Source organism: Pseudophryne corroboree, chromosome 3 (assembly GCF_028390025.1).
Source record: "Pseudophryne corroboree isolate aPseCor3 chromosome 3, aPseCor3.hap2, whole genome shotgun sequence".
NCBI lineage: Eukaryota > Metazoa > Chordata > Amphibia > Anura > Myobatrachidae > Pseudophryne > Pseudophryne corroboree.
In genome coordinates, this window is record NC_086446.1 from 745863015 (window position 1) to 745884937 (window position 21923).

The 21923-nt window shown below is 43.1% G+C and overlaps 1 protein-coding gene across 5 annotated transcripts in view; it reads left to right on the forward strand.

The window, feature by feature from the left end:
• CRTAC1 (cartilage acidic protein 1) overlaps positions 1-21923 on the forward strand; it is a 1057458-nt gene that overhangs the window by 1013880 nt on the left and 21655 nt on the right. For 4 of the 5 annotated variants that reach the window (XM_063962302.1, XM_063962305.1, XM_063962303.1 and 1 more), the window contains 3 exons: positions 9753-9898; positions 12328-12370; positions 17803-17946. In XM_063962302.1, coding sequence (XP_063818372.1) covers positions 9753-9898; positions 12328-12370; positions 17803-17946 — 333 coding nt within the window. Of the gene's footprint in view, positions 1-9752; positions 9899-12327; positions 12371-17802; positions 17947-18909; positions 20722-21923 lie in introns of those variants that run through there. The other variant, XM_063962306.1, reaches the window with a different exon arrangement.

Below are 21923 nucleotides of genomic sequence, written 5' to 3' on the forward strand. Positions count from 1 at the left end.
GTCGTCATCTTATATATGAGGGATGCACAGAGGGATATTTTGCCGGCTGGCATCCAGAATTAATGCAATGGCCATTCTGTCAGGGGGGTATAGAGACCCGACACTGGACAGGTGATGCTGACTTTAAAAGGCACATAGAGCCTTATAAGGGTGAGGAATTGTTTGGGGATGGTCTCTGGGACCTCGTATCCACAGCAACAGCTGGGAAGAAGAAATTTTACCTCAGGTTTCCTCACAGCCTAAGAAAGCACTGTATTATCAGGTACAGTCCTTTCGGCTTCAGAAAAGCAAGCGGGTCAAAGGCGCTTCCTTTCTGCACAGAGACGAGGGAAGAGGGAAAAAGCTGCACCAGTCAGCCAGTTCCCAGAATCAAAATTCTTCCCCCGCTTCCTCTGAGTCCACCGCATGACGCGGGGGCTCCACAGGCGTAGCCAGGTACGGTGGGGGGCCGCCTCAAAAATTTCAGCGATCAGTGGGCTCGCTCACAGGTGGATCCCTGGATCCTTCAAGTAGTATCTCAGGGGTACAGGTTGGAATTCGAGGCGTCTCCCCCCCGCCGTTTCCTCAAATCTGCCTTGCCGACAACTCCTTCAGGCAGGGAGGCTGTGCTAGAGGCAAATTCACAAGCTGTATTCCCAGCAGGTGATAGTCAAGGTGCCCCTACTTCAACAAGGACGGGGTTACTATTCCACACTGTTTGTGGTACCGAAACCGGACGGTTCGGTGAGACCCATTTTAAATTTGAAATCCTTGTACACATACATAAAAAAATTCAAGTTCAAGATGGAATCGCTCAGGGCGGTTATTGCAAGCCTGGAGGAGGGGGATTACATGGTATCCCTGGACATCAAGGATGCTTACCTACATGTCCCCATTTAGCATCCTCGCCAGGAGTACCTCAGATTGTGGTACAGGATTGCCATTACCAATTCCAAACACTGCCGTTTGGACTGTCCACGGCACCGAGGGTCTTTACCAAGGTAATGGCAGAAATGATGATACTCCTTCGAAAAAAGGGAGTTTTTAATTATCCCGTACTTGGACGATCTCCTTATAAAGGCGAGGTCCATGGAGCAGTTGGTGGTCGGAGTAGCACTATCTCGGGAAGTGCTACAACAGCACGGATGGATTCTATACATTCCAAAGTCACAGCTGGTTCCTACCACGCGCCTGCTGTTCCTGGGGATGGTTCTGGACACAGAACAGATAAAAAGTGTTTCTCCCGCAGGAGAAAGCCAAGGAGCTGTCATCTCTAGTCAGAGACCTCCTGAAACCAAAACAGGTATCGGTGCATCACTGCACACGAGTCCTGGGAAAAATGGTAGCTTCTTACGAAGCAAAATTCCATTCGGCAGGTTCCATGCAAGAACCTTTCAGTGGGACCTCTTGGACAAGTGGTCGGAATCGCATCTTCAGATGCATCGGCTAATAACCCTGTCTCCAAGGACCAGGGTATCTCTACTGTGGTGGCTGCAGAGTGCTGATCTTCAAGAGGGCCTGCAGATTCGGCATACAGGACTGGGTCCTGGTAACCACGGATGCCAGCCTTCGAGGCTGGGGGGCAGTCACACAGGGAAGAAATTTCCAAGGACTTTGGTCAAGTCAGGAGTCGTCCCTACACATAAATATTCTGGAACTGAGGGCCATTTACAATGCCCTAAGTCTGGCAAGGCCTCTGCTTCAAAACCAGCCGGTACTGATCCAATCAGACAACATCACGGCAGTCGCCCATGTAAACCGACAGGGCGGCACAAGAAGCAGGATGGCGATGGCAGAAGCCACAAGGATTCTCCGATGGGCGGAAAATCACGTCTTAGCACTGTCAGCAGTGTTCATTCCGGGAGTGGACAACTGGGAAGCAGACTTCCTCAGCAGACACGACCGACACCCGGGAGAGTGGGGACTTCATCCAGAAGTCTTCCAACTGTTGGTAAACCGTTGGGAAAGGCCACAGGTGGACATGATGGCGTCCCGCCTAAACAAAAAACTAGATATTGCGCCAGGTCAAGGGACCCTCAGGCAATAGCTGTGGACGCTCTAGTGACACCGTGGGTGTACCAGTCGGTTTATGTATTCCCTCCTCTGCCTCTCATACCAAAGGTACTGAGAATAATAAGAAAACGAGGAGTAAGAACGATACTCGTGGTTCCGGATGGGCCAAGAAGAGCTTGGTACCCAGAACTTCAAGAAATAATATCAGAGGACCCATGGCCTCTACCGCTCAGACAGGATCTGCTACAGCAGGGGCCCTGTCTGTTCCAAGACTTACCGCGGCTGCGTTGGACGGCATGGCGGTTGAATTCCGGATCCTAAATCAAAAGGGCATTCCGGAGGAAGTCATTCCTACGCTGATAAAAGCCAGGAAAGAAGTAACCGCAAACCATTATCACCGTATTTGGCGAAAATATGTTGCGTGGTGTGAGGCCAGGAAGGCCCCAACAGAGGAATTTCAGCTGGGTCGTTTTCTGCACTTCCTACAGTCAGGAGTGACTATGGGCCTAAATTTGGGTTCCATTAAGGTCCAGATTTCGGCTCTGTCGATTTTCTTCCAGAAAGAACTGGCTTCACTGCCTGGAGTTCAGACATTTGTAAAGGGAGTGCTACATATTCAGCCCCTTTTTTGTGCCTTCTGTGGCACCTTGGGATCTCAACGTGGTGTTGAGTTTCTTAAAATCACATTGGTTTGAGCCACTTAAAACTGTGGATTTGAAATATCTCACGTGGAAAGTGGTCATGTTATTGGCCTTGGCTTCGGCCAGGCGTGTGTGAGAATTGGCGGCTTTGTCATGTAAAAGCCCTTATCTGATTTTCCATATGGATAGGGCAGAATTGAGGACTCGTCCCCAGTTTCTCCCTAAGGTGGTATCAGCTTTTCACTTGAACCAACCTATTGTAGTGCCTGTGGCTACTAGGGACTTGGAAGATTCCAAGTTACTGGACGTAGTCAATTATTTTCCAGGACGGCTGGAGTCAGGAAAACTGACTCGTTTTTTATCCTGTAGGCACCCAACAAAATAGGTGCTCCTGCTTCTAAGCAGACTATTGCTCGCTGAATTTGTAGCACAATTGAGCTGGAGCATTCTGCGGCTGGATTGCCGCATCCTAAATCAGTAACAGCCCATTCCACGAGGAAAGTGGGCTCATCTTGGGCGGCTGCCCGAGGGGTCTCGGCTTTACAACTTTGCCGAGCTGCAACTTGGTCAGGGGCAAACACGTTTGCTAAATTCTACAAATTTGATACCCTGGCTGAGGAGGACCTGGAGTTCTCTCATTCGGTGCTGCAGGGTCATCCGCACTCTCCCGCCCGTTTGGGAGCTTTGGTATAATCCCCATGGTCCTTACGGAGTTCCCAGCATCCACTAGGACGTCAGAGAAAATAAGATTTTACTCACCGGTAAATCTATTTCTCGTAGTCCGTAGTGGATGCTGGGCGCCCATCCCAAGTGCGGATTGTCTGCAATCCTTGTATATAGTTATTGCCTAACTAAAGGGTTATTGTTGAGCCATCAGTTGAGAGGCTCAGTTATATTTCATACTGTTAACTGGGTATAGTATCACGAGTTATACGGTGTGATTGGTGTGGCTGGTATGAGTCTTACCCGGGATTCAAAATCCTTCCTTATTGTGTCAGCTCTTCCGGGCACAGTATCCTAACTGAGGTCTGGAGGAGGGGCATAGAGGGAGGAGCCAGTGCACACCAGATAGTACCTAATCTTTCTTTTAGAGTGCCCAGTCTCCTGCGGAGCCCGTCTATTCCCCATGGTCCTTACGGAGTTCCCAGCATCCACTACGGACTACGAGAAATAGATTTACCGGTGAGTAAAATCTTATTATTAGTAATAGCTCCACACAGACTGATGCTTTGGTTAGTGAATGGCTCCTTCTAAAGATGACTTAATGCATGCACCCATCTAATTTAGAACAGAAATGTATGGATCTCCTTCAGCTGATATGATCCAATTCCCAGCACATATGTAAACAGAATATGATTAGTTTTAGTCCCAAACATTAGCTGTTAGTTGTGCAAAAGGTAAATCACAAGGATGAAAACTTGATTGCATGCACTTATATAATTTCGGGAAATTGCAAGATAGTTCTCCTTCAGCTGGTTAATTTGATTTCATGCACACATGTGAACACAGTATTAACTCCAAGCCGGCTGAATACTGATTTATGTAAAGATAATCACAAAGATTAAATGTGAACACACACCGCTCAAGAGATAGGTGCTGTCTGTTTGTAATGGTATAGTTTATACTTCACCCATTGGTAGTATCAGGAGCATTTCTCCGCCCACAAGGATGGCGGTTTCATCAGAGGATGATAGGCTCATCACCATGGTCTCTTTTTATCCCCTCAAAGGGCTCCCAATTGGATAATTCGTGTTAACTCTTAAACTCCCTTAATTAGGATGCATTCCCATTCTGTTCTATCAGTGTTGTTTTATAACCACAGCATATAGTTAATAAATGAATCATTAGCTCATTAATATGTCCTTACTCACATTTACACAGTACAAAACAATGATATTATATTATTGAGGTGCCTGTCTACTATTCAATTCAAAGGAAGAGATAATAAAGAAGATATATATTCTATACTTCAACAATCATTAAATACTAAATAAACAAAAACAAATATGTACAAGTATATGCATATTCAAACAAACACACATACACATGTACATATAAACAACATGTAGGTATGAGAAAATTTAATTCATGTTATCCTATCTTCTCAGATTTCAATTCATTTTCCATGTATATATTAATATTACGACTACAAACTTGTTTGGCAGATTTTTTTATATGTATATGTATAAAACAGTATTATTAAAATAATAAAATAATAAATAAATAATAGGATCAAATAAACACACATATTTAGAGATCGGACAGGTCAGGATGTATAAAGGAATGTTTATAGAGAAAACAGGCATATATTCAGTTATCCTATGGGAAGAGACAGAGATCATATATAGAGACAGAAATTCAAATTTAATATTCAATATTTGTTATTCGATATTCAATATTTAGTATTCAATAATTAATTAATAATGAGTCAACAATTAATCTTTATTAATTAATCAGGGGGAGGGAACAAGGGAAAACAGACAGATGGACATCATCCCTTCAGTTTTCCTTCTCATAGGGAGACAATAATAGTATATTTTATACCTAATCGTTATACGTACTCATTATTTTCATATGTATATATATATATATATATATGTTTATATTATGTAATTATTCTATTTAGATTAATTGATGTCATCTTTAGTTTTAAAGTCTATAAAAAAACAAATGTTCAATTCAGAAGAGGCATCATAATTCCTATATATTATTTAGTTCAATATTCTCGTTAAGCCCTAGAGGTTCCAGTGTCTTTAGTCGGAATATCCAGTAGGCTTCCCTTCTGCATAGCAGATTGAACTTATCACCCCCTCTTTCAGTCATTCTGACTTGTTCAATCACACATATGGTAATGTTCTTTAATTCCCCTTGTTGACAGTAATTTGTATGTCTAGATACACTGTGTAGCAAACTTTTCTTCAAAATGTTACGTCTGTGTTCCAAAAAACGTGTTTTAAATTTTCTAATGGTGCGACCAACATATTGTCGGCCGCATTCACAAGTAAGTAAATATACAACATAAGAAGATTCGCAATTGGTGAAATTTTCTATAGAGTATATTTCTCCTGTGATGGTTGACTTATTACTGGTTACTTTCCTAGAGCCAACATAATTACAAGTAAGACACTTATTTTTAGCACATTTGAAGAAGCCCTTTGGTCTTTCTAATCTCCAATCTTTAATACCCATACTCCTTTCTATTTTATTAATCTCTTGTTTGAGTTTCCTCTTCCCAAACATACTGGGGGCTAATTTTGATTGCAAAGTATCCGACTTCCTATATACCACTTTAAAATTAGTATTAGACCATACATTCAAGAGAGTATCTACTTTCAATATGGTTGAGTTCTGGTTTATGATTCTCCTTATGTCCGCAGCATGAGTATTATACTGTGTCACAAAAACTAATGTGTCCCTGATAGAGTCTTCTTTTTCTTCCTCCCCCTCATCTTTACTTTTAATCCTATTAATATTTTTATTTATATTTTTATTTTTATTACTATATTTATTTTTATTTTTATATTTTACAAGTAATGCGCATCTATCTTTCTTATTGGTATCCTCTAACGCATTCTTCAGGATATGAGAAGGGTAACCTTGGTCCTCAAAAGCTTCATATACTAGTTTTACCTGTTCTTGATAGGTATCTTGTCTACAACAGTTTCTTTTAATCATATAAAATTGGCTTTTGGGGACATTATCCCGCCAGGCAAGCAGATGACTACTGTCGTACCTCAGAAAGTTGTTTGCATCAACTGGCTTAAAAAAAGTTTTAGTTTCTATATTTTCGGCCCTAGACAGGAGCGCAATATCCAAAAAAGTAATAAAGTGAGGGTGTGCCAAGTGTGTAAATTTTAAACCAAATTATTACAATTCAGGTGATTAACAAATAAAGTGATAGAGGTTAAATCCCCATCCCAAATAAAGAATAAATCATCAATGTACCGCTTATAAAGGACCAGGTTCGCCCCGAAGTCAGCACCCCAAATGAGCGCATCTTCAAGTGCACCCATATAGAGGTTAGCATAACTCGGGGCGAACCTGGTCCCCATAGCGGTACCCCGTGTCTGTAAATAAAATTGTTTATTAAATGTAAAGTAGTTGTGTTCCAATATATATTTTATTGAGGCCACTATAAACATCCTCAGTTTTTCTTCTAAGGATGGATCTTTATCTAACACCTGAGTGATTACCTCCAATCCCTTCTCATGGGGTATATTGGAGTAAAGCGATTCTACATCGCATGTAAGGAAATGATACGATTTTTTCCATCTTATTTCTTTAATGATATTTAAAAATTGTGTCGTATCTCTAGTATATGATTCCAATTTAGTGACATACTTTTGTAAATGTGCATCAACAAAATGTGACAAATTAGAAGTGATAGTGTTTGCATTGTTGCTGCCAAGAAAAACCCATTCGGCATCTGCCAAGAGATGGCTGAGAATTGCACATGCATTTGTAAAGACGTGTACACAGTCAGTATGCGACACATGCACAGTATTCGATAAATTGCATACCATAGCTGCATTCGGCCTGCGTGCCACCCAGGATCAGGCCCCTACATCTCATGCATGGATCATTATGAAATATTTAAAATGCAATTTAATGGAATATATTGAATTTATTTCACAGCAAAAATTTCATTGTCTCTATAGTCTTAGGGAAACGCTTGGCTTTATTTTTATACTTGGGTAATATACTGTAGTTAAAATCGAAGTTCATACTGTGCAGACCTGATATAGTCTAGCAATCCTAACTGCAGGAAAATGCTCTTAAATAGAGGATCTTGATCCCATTGAGAGAACTTAATGGTCCTGATCTTAATTAAGTTAAACACTGTTTTACTGTTCATTAAATTTATATCCTTTCTGAGAAAAAAAAAAATCTATATTTTTTTAGGAAGTGTTGTCAGCGCTGTAATAATTCATAATACTTATCACTTTAAGCCCAAGAGTTTACTTTTGTGATTAAAGTCCTTCTAACATTTTGCCAGAGCCTTCTATAACTACACAATAGGTGGACAATGGTCTGCTAGGGTCTATAGGTGATCATTCTGTCGGACCTATTCGGAAATGTTTTTCCAAGCAAATCTGTTTTACATTGTAGTCTGGGTGTGATTCCGAGATGTGCGCGGTGGTGCGATGCTTTGGGAATGCATACGCAGTTACAATGTTTCTGACGTCTCACTGCATTTTATTATAAATTTTTTTTAGGCCCAGTAGGTTAGGGATAGCCATCGGAAGGGCACCATCACCTGTTAACCATTTGATGGCTTAACCATCGCTGGTAGGCTAACGTCCAGTGAGCTCTCGTACAGGCACCTTTCTGGTATACACAGCAGGAGTGACATCAGCAGCCATTGGAAAGAAGTATGTGATGGTGGCAAATGTAGCATCCTGGGAATCAAATAGCAAAACCATTTCCATCAGATCAGTGGCTGCCAACCATCAGTTTTTGATGGCCATTCCTAAATTGGATCAGTTGGCTTTCTGTTGCCGTTTTGGATAGATTCGCCTTTCAAACCTGGGCGTTACATCTCTGAGTGCTCCCTAATGTTAGTCCACCGAGAGGTCAAAACCTTAGTTCAGTGGTATTGATACTTAGCTGAAAGCGTGGTTGTGAGTGTCTGCCATTCAGATCCCTTTCCCTCTTTTTAGTCCCGACCCACGAGATACCTATCCCCATTCACTTGAGTAACATATGTTGTAAGAAAAAAAATAACATGGTTTTATTCAATTGCCTGTGATGTGTTGCCCAGGATCAGGGTTGGCTGGTATAAACCACCTTGGTTTAAACCAAATGTTTTTTTTTTTTTTAACATTTTTTTTATTGTGCTGTGACTACAGGCACAGTGCTGTGACTTCTTAAAAAAGCCTATTATAAGGGAATCCCCTGGTATTATTCCACATTCTTGTTCCTTGTGATCTTCATTTGAGTGAGCTGAACCAATGCAGTAAATTTACACACACACACAACAGAGATATAGGGATGGTGAGAGGGTGAACCAGATCAGAGAGGTACTAAATTTGCCTAGCATCAGCTTAGACTCAATACACTCCTTCACTAACAATGCTATAAGACAGGAGAAAACCACAACTAACAGTCTCAATCTTAAAGGGTAAACAACTCCAAAACATTAAAAAGGCAATACACAGAGAAACATCTCATGGTTAATCTCCTTCATGTTTATTTCAATGCAAAACCTTCAGTCCTATTCAGATGTCTCTGAGTGTACTTTGTATGTTTTATTATGTTTAGTCTATCTACTTATATTCAGATATAATAGGAATAATAAGCAGTAAAAAATGGTTTTATTGAAAGATGTATGATGAATCATATCAAAGCTTAATAATTTTGGTTTGTTAATGTTAGAAAGCATTAAAACATGGTGGATTAAGGTTTCTAATATATAGCAATGTTTCACAGTATGAATATAATGAGCAGGTTCGCACATTTTTAAATTAAAACATTAATGTAAAATAAAAAACTGGTTTAATAAAAAAAAAAGTTTTTTTCTTTTTCCATCTCTTCCCAGGATAAACTGAGACATTAATAGAAATATATTTTTACTGATGTTCCCGACTGGGTACGAGGACACATTCTGTGATATTAGCCCTGTAGTTATTCTATTTGCATCATATCTATAATTATGTTCCAACGATATTTTAAAAAAAAAAGTTTAAAAAATAAATTGTACCCTGCGACTTTCCAGTGTTAGAGAATATTTTTATTCCAGTGATGTGAAGTTCTCCTCTTTCGGCAAATTGACTTGGAACTGAAACTGAGAGAGCGATAAAAGTGTAAACAAGCTGAGGAACTGGATTTATGTCCCCACTGCAAATCCATAAAAACTCAAAGAATAACACAATATTATAATGTATTGGAAAATAATTGTGCACAGGTTCTCCTATTCAGCACTGAAATAAAACCCCATATGATGACTGGTTTTTAATAAGTCATAAAACAGGAATGGACTATTTTTATAACGTCGGTAATGCTTCAGGCAGTAACTGTGAGGCTTTCAGAGTGAGAGTCTGTCCAGCGATAATCAGCTCTTGCCCTCACATCCAGCAGCATATTGATTTGATTTCCTTCCTCTGTCGTTCTCTTCTCTAGGAAAGGATGAAGCCAGCAGCTTGGAGGTGACTTGGCCTGACGGCAGGATTTTCACCCGCGGCATTGCTGAAGGGGAAATGAACTCTGTCCTGGAAATCACATACCCCCTGGATGAAGACAGTGTAACTAAACCCACGGCTATTGAGGTAGTCATAATCTTTCTGCTCTTTTTATTGCTTGAACAGAAAATGGGTTCATCTTTATCTGTGACCCTGTTTTTATTGTTTATAAATTATTATTTTGATAAGTATATTGACCCTGTAGAATAATTCAACAGTTTCTAGTACGGTCTAAGGAAACTATTTAAATCTTTTATTTCTTGTTCATAATCCCCCATTTGATAGATGATTGGTGCCAACTATTTTTTATTATTTTCCTGCAATAGATCCTTCAAGAAATATAGAAGAAAAAAGTTATTTGATAGGCAATTGTCATCTAAACTCCCCAGGTTGGATCATTGTGGCTACACTTATATCACTGCCCTAACATCACCATTCGTTTTCTTTTTATTTGGGGGATATTTATTAATTTAATCTCCTAAATGCTTTGTAATATACTTGCATAGGAGATAATTACTCCTGTGGCTGCTTGGCCTCTTCCAGCTATGCTATCGCCGACACAACTGGTCTCCCTCTTCCAACTATGTTATTGGCGACAAAACTGGTCTCCCACTTCCAGCTATGCTATCGCCGACACAACTGGTCTCCAACTTCCAGTTATGCTATAGTCGACACAGCTGGTCTCCCACTTCCAGCTATGCTATAGTCGACACATCTGGTCTCCCACTTCCAGCGATACTATAGTCGACACAACTGGTCTCCCTCTTCCACCTATGTTATAGTCGACTCAACTGATCTCCCACTTCCAGCTATGCTATAGTCGACACAGCTGGTCTCCCTCTTCCAGCTATGTTATAATCGACACATCTGGTCTCCCACTTCCAGCGATGCTATAGTCGATACAACTGGTCTCCCTCTTCCACCTATGTTATAGTCGACTCAACTGGTCTCCCTCTTCCAGCTATGTTATAGTTGACTCAACTGGTCTCCCTCTTCCAGCTACAGTATGTTATAGTCGACTCAACTGGTCTCCCTCTTCCAGCATGAGATACCACTATCAATTTATTGAAGGATCCAGACCCAGCATGCTCTACTGTACTGTGCATGAGTGGCTGTTGAACCACACATGTGCACCGTATAGGCTGCCAGGGAGGAATCCAAAGATCCCTCTCTGATACAAAGATAGCCTAACGCCGTCAGACAGCCAAGCAGCCCCTATAGAAACCTATAGGGCAGCCTTGGAAGAAATGAACAGTTACGAACAAGAGGAGATGTGGGTATAGACAGTTGCTGAGTAGGAGAGAGCTGTAACTGCAGTGTGAGAGAAGAGGGCTGCGAGAACAGTATGGAAGAGGGCCCTGCTCCAAGGAGTTCACAATCCAGGGGGAGGCAGGAAACAGACAGGTGACATGAGGTGTGAGCAAGCGGAAGGTAGCCTGATGGCAGGATGTAAGTGAGGCATAGATGGCCAAGGCATGAATCAGGGGGTTAGAAGCAGCGGCAGCTCCTACCTGTTTTACCTAGGGGGCTGCCGCTACACATGCCCAGAGGGGAGAAGGAGGAGGCGAAGAGTCCCGGCACCTGTGCAATGGATCAGGAACGAGCGGCATCTTGACTGCCCATGCGCAAAAAACTGGCTTCTGCGGACTGCATCAGCCGCAGCCCATAAATGCTGGCTAGGGTTGGCGATCAGGCAGGGAGTTGCTTCCTACTGGAAGCACGCTTTCTGCTAATCACAGCCCGGTCTGGCAGTCCCAGAGGAAGGAAACCCCTCCCTATTTGACTGCCTGTCCTGCGGATGACTGGCAGGTAGCATTTCCTATAGGAAGTCAATGCCAGTCATAGTAAAGCCAGTGCAGTCACAGACTGCAACTGGCTCTGCTGAGCTCACTGAGGTGGCGGATTTTACTGGGGGTGCTACAGCCCATAGGTAAAATCCGCCACTGGTTGGAAGAGCGGCCTCAATATTAAGTTATGTGGAAGGGTATGCGTTGATGAACAGGTGGGCTTTAACTTTTCAGTGCCTGTTTGAAGCTTTTGCAAGGTCGGAGAGAGTCTAATAGTGAGGGAGCTTGCTCCAGTAAAGGTGGGCAACAAGGGAAAAATCTTGGATTTGCACATGGGATGCAGTGACCAGGGTAGAAGAGAGGCATTGGTCACTGACCAACGGGAGAGGGCGGAAGGGAGTATGTAAGGAGATAAGGTCAGAGATGTAGGGAGCCCAGGAGTTAGAGGGCCTTGTATGTGAGGGTGAGTAGTTTGAAGAGGATTTTGTTGAGGAATGTCAATTCTAGCAAATGTTCATTTTACACCAAGTAGATTTGAGTTTGTGAAGGAAAGGGTACTGGAATGAACGTGCAGTGCAGGCTTTCTGTGCTTGCACTTAGCACAGAGGTCAGGCAGATGATTTTTCACAGGTAATCACTTGCCTGAATAAAGCTGGGGAATAAATTTCTTTTTCATGAGAAAAAAAAAGATGGTAATTAACTTTTACATGATTTATCTTTTTCCAACAGTGCGGCCAAGGCTTTTCGATGAACGACAACGGGCATTGTGGAGGTAAGTGTTGCTAAGTGTATGTCATTACCTAAGTAGATTTGCTGCCTGGGTACCCAGCAAGCTAAGGTTTGGCATAAAATGCCCCAAAATGGATCTGTTTTCCTTAATTGCACCTTTGAGAACAAATGACAAATCTGCATAAAACATACATTACAGTATGGTACATTCCAGGTCACAGGGCTTTGGGCTTGTTTTTGTTTATGTGAGAGAATAAATGTCCATAATTATTTAGACCTATGACTGCTTAAATTACCCCCTTATTATTCCCTTATTTACAACAGTATAGGTTTTGTTGTGGTTTTTTTTGTGTACTATGGGGTATATTTACTAAGGTCCCGATTTTGACCGAGATGATGTTTTTTCTTCAAAGTGTCATCTCGGGAATTTACTAAACTCAAATCACGGCAGTGATGAGGGCATTCGTATTATTTTGGAAGTCCTAGGAAAAAATTACGAATCAATACACCATCGGTCAAATACGCCTGGAATTTGGTAGAAATCGGTCATTTACTAAAAAGTGCAAATCACAAACACTGCCGACAATAGCCAAACACTGCCGTGATAAAATACAAATCGTGAAAAAGTGCTAAAAAAAACCAGACCTGCTTTTTTTTACCGTGTTCGGATAGGCATGCACGGATCCATGAGATCTGTGCATGTTTTTCAGTGGGAAGGGGTGGGAAAGTTTTATTTTTTGTAAAAAAAAATGCGTGGGGTACCCCCCTCCTAAGCCAAACCAGCCTCGGGCTCTTTGAGCCGGCCCTGGTTGAAAAAATATGGGGGGAAAAATGACAGGGGTTCCCCCATATTTAAACAACCAGCACCGGGCTCTGCGCCTGGTCCTGGTTCCAAAAATACGGGGGACAAAAAGCGTAGGGGTCCCCCGTATTTCTGAAACCAGCACCGGGCTCCACTAGCCAGATACATAATGCCACAGCCAGGGGACACTTTTATATAGGTCCCTGCGGCCCTGGCATTACATACCCAACTAGTCACCCCTGGCTGGGGTACCCTGGAGGAGTGGGGACCCCTTCAATCAAGGGGTCCACCCCCCTCCAGCCACCCAAGGGCCAGGGGTGAAGCCCGAGGCTGTCCCCCCATCCAAGGGCTGCGGATGGGGGGCTGATAGCCTTTTTGTCAAAAAATGAATATTGTTTTTAGTAGCAGTACTACAAGTCCCAGCAAGCCTCCCCCGCAAGCTGGTACTTGGAGAACCACAAGTACCAGCATGCGGTGGAAAACCGGGCCCGCTGGTACCTGTAGTACTACTACTAAAAAAATACCCCAATAAAAACAGAAGACACACACCTTGAAAGTAAAAGTTTAATACATACATCCACACCTCCATACACACATACTTACCTATGTTCACACGAGGGTCGGTCCTCTTCTCCATGTAGAATCCATGGGGTACCTGTTGGAAAAATTATACTCACATAATCCATTGTAGATGGCTCCTCTTCTTTTCTATTTGTAATCCTGGTACTTTGCAAAATAACAAAACGGACACCCGACCTCGCACTGAAAGGGGCCCCATGTTTTCACATGGGACCCCTTTCCCCGATTGCCAGGAACCCCCCCTGACTTCTGTCTAAGAGGGTTCCATCAGCCAATCAGGGAGCGCTACGTTGTGGCACCCTCCTGATTGGCTGTGTGCTCCTGTAGTGTATGACAGGCAGCACACGGCAGTGTTACAATGTAGCGCCTATGCGCTCCATTGTAACCAATGGTGGGAACTTTGTGGTCAGCGGTGAGGTTACTTTCGGTCAACCGCTGACCTCAAAGTTCCCACCATTGGTTACAATGGAGCGCATAGGCGCTACATTGTAACACTGCCGTGTGCTGCCTGTCATACACTACAGGAGCACACAGCCAATCAGGAGGGTGCCACAACGTGGCGCTCCCTGATTGGCTGATGGAACCCTCTTAGACAGAAGTCAGGGGGGGTTCCTGGCATTCGGGGAAAGGGGTCCCATGTGAAAACATGGGGCCCCTTTCAGTGCGAGGTCGGGTGTCCGTTTTGTTATTTTGCAAAGTACCAGGATTACAAATAGAAAAGAAGAGGAGCCATCTACACTGGATTATGTGAGTATAATTTTTCCAACAGGTACCCCATGGATTCTACATGGAGAAGAAGACCGACCCTCGTGTGAACATAGGTAAGTATGTGTGTATGGAGGTGTGGATGTATGTATTAAACTTTTACTTTCAAGGTGTGTGTCTTGTTTTTATTGGGGTATTCTTTTAGTAGTAGCACTACAGGTACCAGCGGGCCCGGTTTTCCACCGCATGCTGGTACTTGTGGTTCTCCAAGTACCAGCTTGCGGGGGAGGCTTGCTGGGACTTGTAGTACTGCTACTAAAAACAATATTCATTTTTTGACAAAAAGGCTATCAGCCCCCCATCCGCAGCCCTTGGATGGGGGGGACAGCCTCGGGCTTCACCCCTGGCCCTTGGGTGGCTGGAAGGGGGGGACCCCTTGATTGAAGGGTACCCCGGCCAGGGGTGACTAGTTGGGTATGTAATGCCAGGGCCGCAGGGACCTATATAAAAGTGTCCGCCGGCTGTGGCAATATGTATCTGGCTAGTGGAGCCCGGTGCTGGTTTCAGAAATACGGGGGACCCCTACGCTTTTTGTCCCCCGTATTTTTGGAACCAGGACCAGGCGCAGAGCCCGGTGCTGGTTGTTTAAATATGGGGGAACCCCTGCCATTTTTCCCCCCATATTTTTTCAACCAGGACCGGCTCAAAGAGCCCGAGGCTGGTTTGGCTTAGGAGGGGGGACCCCACGCATTTTTTTTTTAGATTTTAACAATGATTTCTATTTTAATAAAGGTGCACAATGAAGCCCAGCACGGATCTCTCAGATCCGGCCGAGATTCATTGTGTTAAAGTCGGCAGTGTTTTACAAGTCACTCACGTAAAACACTGCAAAAAAAAACTAATGACATCGACATCGGTAAATACGAAAATGCAGAATACGACAGCTTAGTAAATTAGTCGTAATAAATTCAAAAAGTTGCAATTTTACACTTTCGATGTCATTCGTGATTGAACTTTAACCTCAGTCGGGAAAATACGATTTTTAGTAAATATACCCCTATGTACCTTTTTGTTTACAGTTAACAGTGTAGGCGGACATTTTGTATTCTGAACCAATGTTCACTTAAATGCAACTGAACTATTAACATAATTTTACCAAAATGAGGGCCAATTCAGAGTTGCACAAAATTCAATTATGTGGACGGATCTTACGATTTATTTTTAGCCCTGCCTGTGCTTTGCGGCCAAGTGTATGCTACTGATTCAGAGTTGTATGCGCATCCATTCACAGCTGCAAATTTGTCCTGCTGCGTTTGAGTCACCGCACCCAGGTTGCTGACCACAAATGGTCCCTGGCTGTCAGTTACATAGTTACATAGTTGATAAAAAGACTATGGGGTGTAGTTAATACCTGTTGGAAACTGCCGTCTTGTTGGAAAGATGGCAGTTTCCAACAGGTTTAGGTCGGAAGGGGTTTCGACCTATTCAATGGCAGCTGATTTTTTCCGACAAGTCGTGAATTCCCAACTTGTCGGAAATCCGACAGGTTTTAGTCCCGTTTCCGACAATGTCAACCCAACTTTAAAGAAAGTCGGATTGCCATTGTCGGGAATGGGCCAAACCTATTGGGATTGGCCTGGCATTGAATACTGACTTGTCGGATCCTTTCCGTTGTAATGGATCCGACAGGTATTGAATATACCCCAAAATGTCCATCGCGTTCAACCTGTATTATAAAATTTAAATGCTGTAACCTTGGATATTTCTTTCAGTTAGGAATTTATCTAAGCCATTTTGAAACTTATTGACTGAGTCCACCATTACTACCTTCTCTGGTAGAGAATTCCAAATCCTTATTGCTCTTACTGTGAAGAACCCTTTCCTGCGATGTGTATGACATTTTTTTTCTTCTAACCTCAGGGGGTGTCCTCGTTTCCTGTGTAGCGTTTTTTTTATAAACAGATCGTCTGATAAATCCTTGTATTGTCCCTTTATGTATTTGTAAATATTAATAATGTCCCCTCTCAGACGCCTCTTTTCCAGTGTAAACATATCTAACCTTGTAATGGGCCCTACACACTGGGCGATATTACTGAAAAATATGAACAATCTCGTTCATTAATGAATGAGATACCGTTCATATCTTTCAGTGTGAAGGCACCAGCGATGAACGATGCGCAGCCCCGCGCTTGTTCATCGTTGGTGCCCTGTCGCTTGTGCATGTAGGCCAATATGGACGATCTCGTCCATATTTGCATGCACTGCTATGGAGCCGGGTGACGGGGGGAGTGAAGAAACCTCCCCCCCGCCGCTGGGTCGCCCGTCTGCCGTATCGGCGGTCGGGCAGCTCGGCGGCGGGTCGCGCAGTGTGTAGGGCCCATAAGTCTTTCCTCATAATTCAGTGCCCCTTAACCAGTTTGGTGGCTCGCCTCTAAATCCTTTAGAGTTTCAAGGTGCCCAGAACTGTAATATTCCAGGTGTGGCCGCACCAATGATTTATACAGTGGCAGGATTACACTCTCATCCCTAGTCTCAATTCCCCGTTTTATGCATGCTAACATTGTAAATACATCTGCTTTGTGTACACTGTCGTAAAACTGTTGTGGCACATGCGTAGTGCGACTTAGATGGATGCACGGTCAGGACAATAATCGCTCAACTGTGTAAATATCGGCATAATGTACAATTTGGGCCCTATGAGCAACAACATGCAATTCCTCTCCGCTTACAGCTTAGTGGGTGTAACTGAAAGGTGACGGGGTGCTTGCGTGTAAGGAAAGCATTCTTAGCGGGCGTGCCGAGGACAGATAGCCAGAATTTGCGGCAGATGGGATGTGGGGTGCATCCAATCAGATGCAGGCAACTTTGCATACTGGTGAGGATTTTCCTTAATTTCCATGCGTGCAATGCGGCTTCACCTGTACCAACTCGCAAGCAACTCTGAATCAGCAGAATCTAATTCTGAAATACTCCACTCTGGGATATCCTGGATGGAAGGTAGAGGTGGGAGGTGCCAGAGGCCTGGCTCAGTGAACCACACCCCCGTTCACCTGCCCCCCCGCTGTGCAGTAATGCAATTTGTGGAGTAGGCGGGGCCATAAGGATACGATTCCCTGTGAATCACAACTTCAAGATCGTAGAAGAACTAGGCAAAATCTGGGAGGTTGCTGTACTCTCCAAAGAGTGCGGGAGACCTCCCCGAAATTCAGAAATCTCCCTGACATAAAGGGAGAGTAAACAAGTATGATAAACTGTAAGTCACATGTGCCCTTTATATTTCTGATGTGAGGAATCTTATAATAATAAAACCCTTCACATTAAAGTAACAGTTCTGCTGTAAGTCATTGTTAGAGTCCCTGTCTCTTTAGCTGCCCCTTGTTTAATTCCAGACACGGATGAGTGCATACAGTTCCCATTCGTTTGCCCCAGGGAGAAGCCCATCTGCATCAATACTTACGGGGGCTACAAGTGTCGTCCAAACAGGAAATGCAGCCGAGGGTTTGAGCCAAATGAAGACGGCACTGCATGCGTTGGTAGGTAGCTCTGTCTGAATCTTATATATCTGCAATGTTACTCTGAAAACAAGATTTGATTTAAAGTCCATAGAAAAGCATTGTTTCAAGCACTCACCATCTCACATATTCTACCAAACTCTCAAAATAATTAATCGGGGAAGATATTATAAATGTAGGTAGCGGAAAGTGGAAATCATCCTCTAAATGGTGAGATAAATGACCTCCATATCCTATAAAAGTACCACCGCCTTTCCCTCCAGTATATTTTATAGAAAACAGGGTTAATTTACCTCCTTTTTAAAATCTCTCTGCTTTGTCCATTTTTATAGAATTCCTCCTTTCCCATTGATTTTTTTACACTAAAGGGCATAGCAGTATGTATCTGCATATCTGCCTCTCCTGTCATACTGTACTGCTGGATCCCATGGTAATGGGTTTGTCCGGTTGATGCTATGCTGCGTTGCGTTTGAACATTCTCAGTTGTGCTTTTCTGTCGGTGGCTCCTAGAGAAGGAATAATGCTGAATAATCTTATGACTCTAATTATGCTTTTTCTGTGTTGTACTTCTCTAAATTAAAGCTACGGGGCAGATGTATCAAGCAGTAAAAGGTGTGGAGAAGTGGACCAGTGGAGAACTTGCCTATGGCGACCAATCAACCAATTTGAAGTAGCATTTATCAAGTGCATTCTGTAAAATGATAGGTGGATGCTGCTTAGTTGCTATGGGCAACTTCTCCACTCTTTTCATTTCTTACTACATCAACCTTGAACCTATCGCCTTGTCAGTTTGAGCAAGAAAGACATTTCATAATGCTTTAATGATTTGTATAATTGCCTCTCTTACTAATGACATTCTGTTTCTCTTCTTTCATCCCCTCCCCCCCGTCCCATTCTTTTAACATATCCCACCTCTCATCATCTCCTCCTGTTTCCCTTTTCCTTGTATATTCTTCCGCCGTCACGCTTCTGTGACGCAAGCAGCTCAGGTGGCATACTTTGGCTCCTATCCGTCTACAGCCTACAGATTACGGCCAGCCTTCTTGCACTCTTCAGCTGCACTGCTAGGCCTAGGATTGTATTTCCATATATACACTCTTTGAATGATGCAGTCCCATAAAGGCTTTCTATGCTTGGTTCTCTCAACTTATACAGTATGTCAAGGAACTGTCGGTCAATCTACACCCCCTGCCCCGGGTTTGGGGACTAGGTGGCCTCGCTACAAACATGCCAGAAAGAACTCTGTCCGAAGCTTAGAGTGAATAGTGATATTTTCGTAAAACTCAAGTTGTTTGTTAATATGTCATGCATGTTTTCTGAGAAAACTGAAGAGAAACCCCATCGAGGCTCTTGCTAAAGACACTCCGAAGTATCCAATGTAAATTCATGTTTTATATTTGACTCCTGTTTTTTTATATATGTTGCCCAAAATTATTGGTTAACTCTTTTTTGCTGCAAGAGGAGCCAATAGAACGTGCATGGTGGGGAAACAGGCGATCCTGGTTGACTCCTTGGAAACGGATATAAAGTGGGTCTGTACGGGATTGGCCTCCTGGTCTGTGCTTTGCCTGCTCACAACTGGTAAAGGAAGAAGCCTTATTGCGTTTATTCTTTCTTTCTATATTGTAACAAAGAGAAACGTTAGTTCAACTGTATTGCAGTCTTCCAGTCATCAGTCCGGACAATGTGTCAGAAATAAAATATACAGTCAATATACAAAAGCTATGTCTAATACTTTTTATTCCCTTATTGTGAGTGATACTGTAATGCAACTTCATTTGTTATTATAAAGGGATATATGACATGTCGCTATTGAGGGATTTATAAGGAAATAAAAATGTTACATGCTAAAGCAAAAATACGTGTTTGCATTACACAATCTCCTATGCACTTTGATGATAATGCTGCGGAAAGCTTGGTATTGTAGATAAACAGCTAGAGAATGACAAGCAGGGCCGTCTAGAGTGGGGGGGGGGGGGTTTGTGGGCTCGGGCCGGTTTGATGAGTCTATTGAGTTCTGTCCACTGGCTGTGTCAGTATGGCAGCGCAGCCGAGCAGAACATCGGCCGGGGAGAGAGGAGACATGGCTGTGCAGCCAGTGGTAGTGAGCAGAGAGAAGTGTGTCTCCCCCCTCCACCCCACCCCCGGCGCAATTGCCCCCATTTCTGGAGCCACCACCCTGTACTTAGGCGCTGCAAGTAGAAGTTTGTTCAGTTTCTTTTTAAAGGGGGTGTGGCCATGCCTCCCCAGAATTGCCCATGCCCCCCAGTGCCCGGGCCCCTCAGAGGTCTTGACGGCCCTGATCACACGCTGCTGGCTCCAACATTCTGTTAAATGCCCTTAAACAGTATACTGTAGTACGGTTTGTTGTATAAAAGTAACAAAACCACGAAATAGGCGTTGACACAAGACTTTTCAGTACATTATGCAGTCTTTTGTTAATTGAAAATATTTATGAACACAGTGGCACAGTGGTTAACATTGCTGCCCCACAGTGCTAGGGTCTTGGGTTCAATTCTGGCCTTGGCCCAATCTGTGTGGTGAATGTATGTTCTCTCCTCGTTTGCACGGGTTACCTCCAGATGTTCTACTGTCATTCCCACAGTCTAAAAGCAGACTGGTAGGTTAATTGGTTGCCGACACCAAAAAATGGACCCTAGAATGTGTATTTGTGTGGCAGGGATTTTAGATTGTAAGCTCAAATGGGGCAGGGACTGATGACCGTGATTATTCTCTGTACAGTCTGTATAATATGGTGGTTCTATATAAAAATGATAATAAACTATTATGCTTCAATTGTTGCATGACTCCACTGCCAATATAGTAATAATATAGTATAATTAACAGAAAAGTCATTTATTTTATTGGTGTACTGTAGCTGTAAAAGAGGAGCTAACAGGAAAGCAAATATGTTAATGATCATTTCATGACTAATCTCATTAATTAATCACTTGGTAGTTTATTATTTACCCAGAACTACAGTGTTTTTCCAGCTCTGAATTAACACTGTATTAGACACACAGTATGTATCGTTCAGACACATACCATAGCAGCAGGGGTTAAAGTGGGGTGAAATGAGGTAGGATGGAGTTCCACCAGCTGTAATGGTAGGGGGAACTAGTTCCACCACCTCCATTGCCCTCCACAGTAAATCCAACAGGAAAGCCCGCCCCATCACCTATGTCAATCGATGATGCAGGTGGCGTTGGTGTTACTGATAAGCTGCAGCCACCTATCCATTCCTCAGGTCCTGGTGGATTCATGGTCCTCCTCCATCTACAGCCAGGTAATCACACATGCTGTCTCTGTTGGACAGCATTCATTTCCTTCTCAGGTCCCAGCACTACTGTGGTCATTATGTGTAAGGGGCACTACTATTGTGGGCATTATGTGTAAGTGGCACTACTACTGTGGTCATTATGTGTAAGGGGCACTACTATTGTGGGCATTATGGGTAAGGGACACTACTATTGTGGGCGTTATGTGTAAGTGACACTACTACTGTGGTCATTATGTGTAAGGGGCACTACTATTGTGGGCATTATGTGTAAGGGACACTACTATTGTGGGCGTTATGTGTAAGTGACACTACTACTGTGGGCATTATGTGTAATGGGCACTACTATTGTGGGCATTATGTGTAAGTGGCACTACTACTGTGGTCATTATGTGTAAGGGGCACTACTATTGTGGGCATTATGTGTAAGTGGCACTACTACTGTGGTCATTATGTGTAAGTGGCACTACTATTGTGGGCATTATGTGTAAGTGGCACTACTACTGTGGTCATTATGTGTAAGGGGCACTACTATTGTGGGCATTATGTGTAAGTGGCACTACTACTGTGGGCATTATGTGTAAGTGAAACTACTATTGTGGGCATTATGTGTAAGGGGCACTACTATTGTGGGCGTTATGTGTAAGTGACACTACTACTGTGGGCATTATGTGTAAGGGGCACTACTATTGTGGGCATTATGTGTAAGGGGCACTACTAT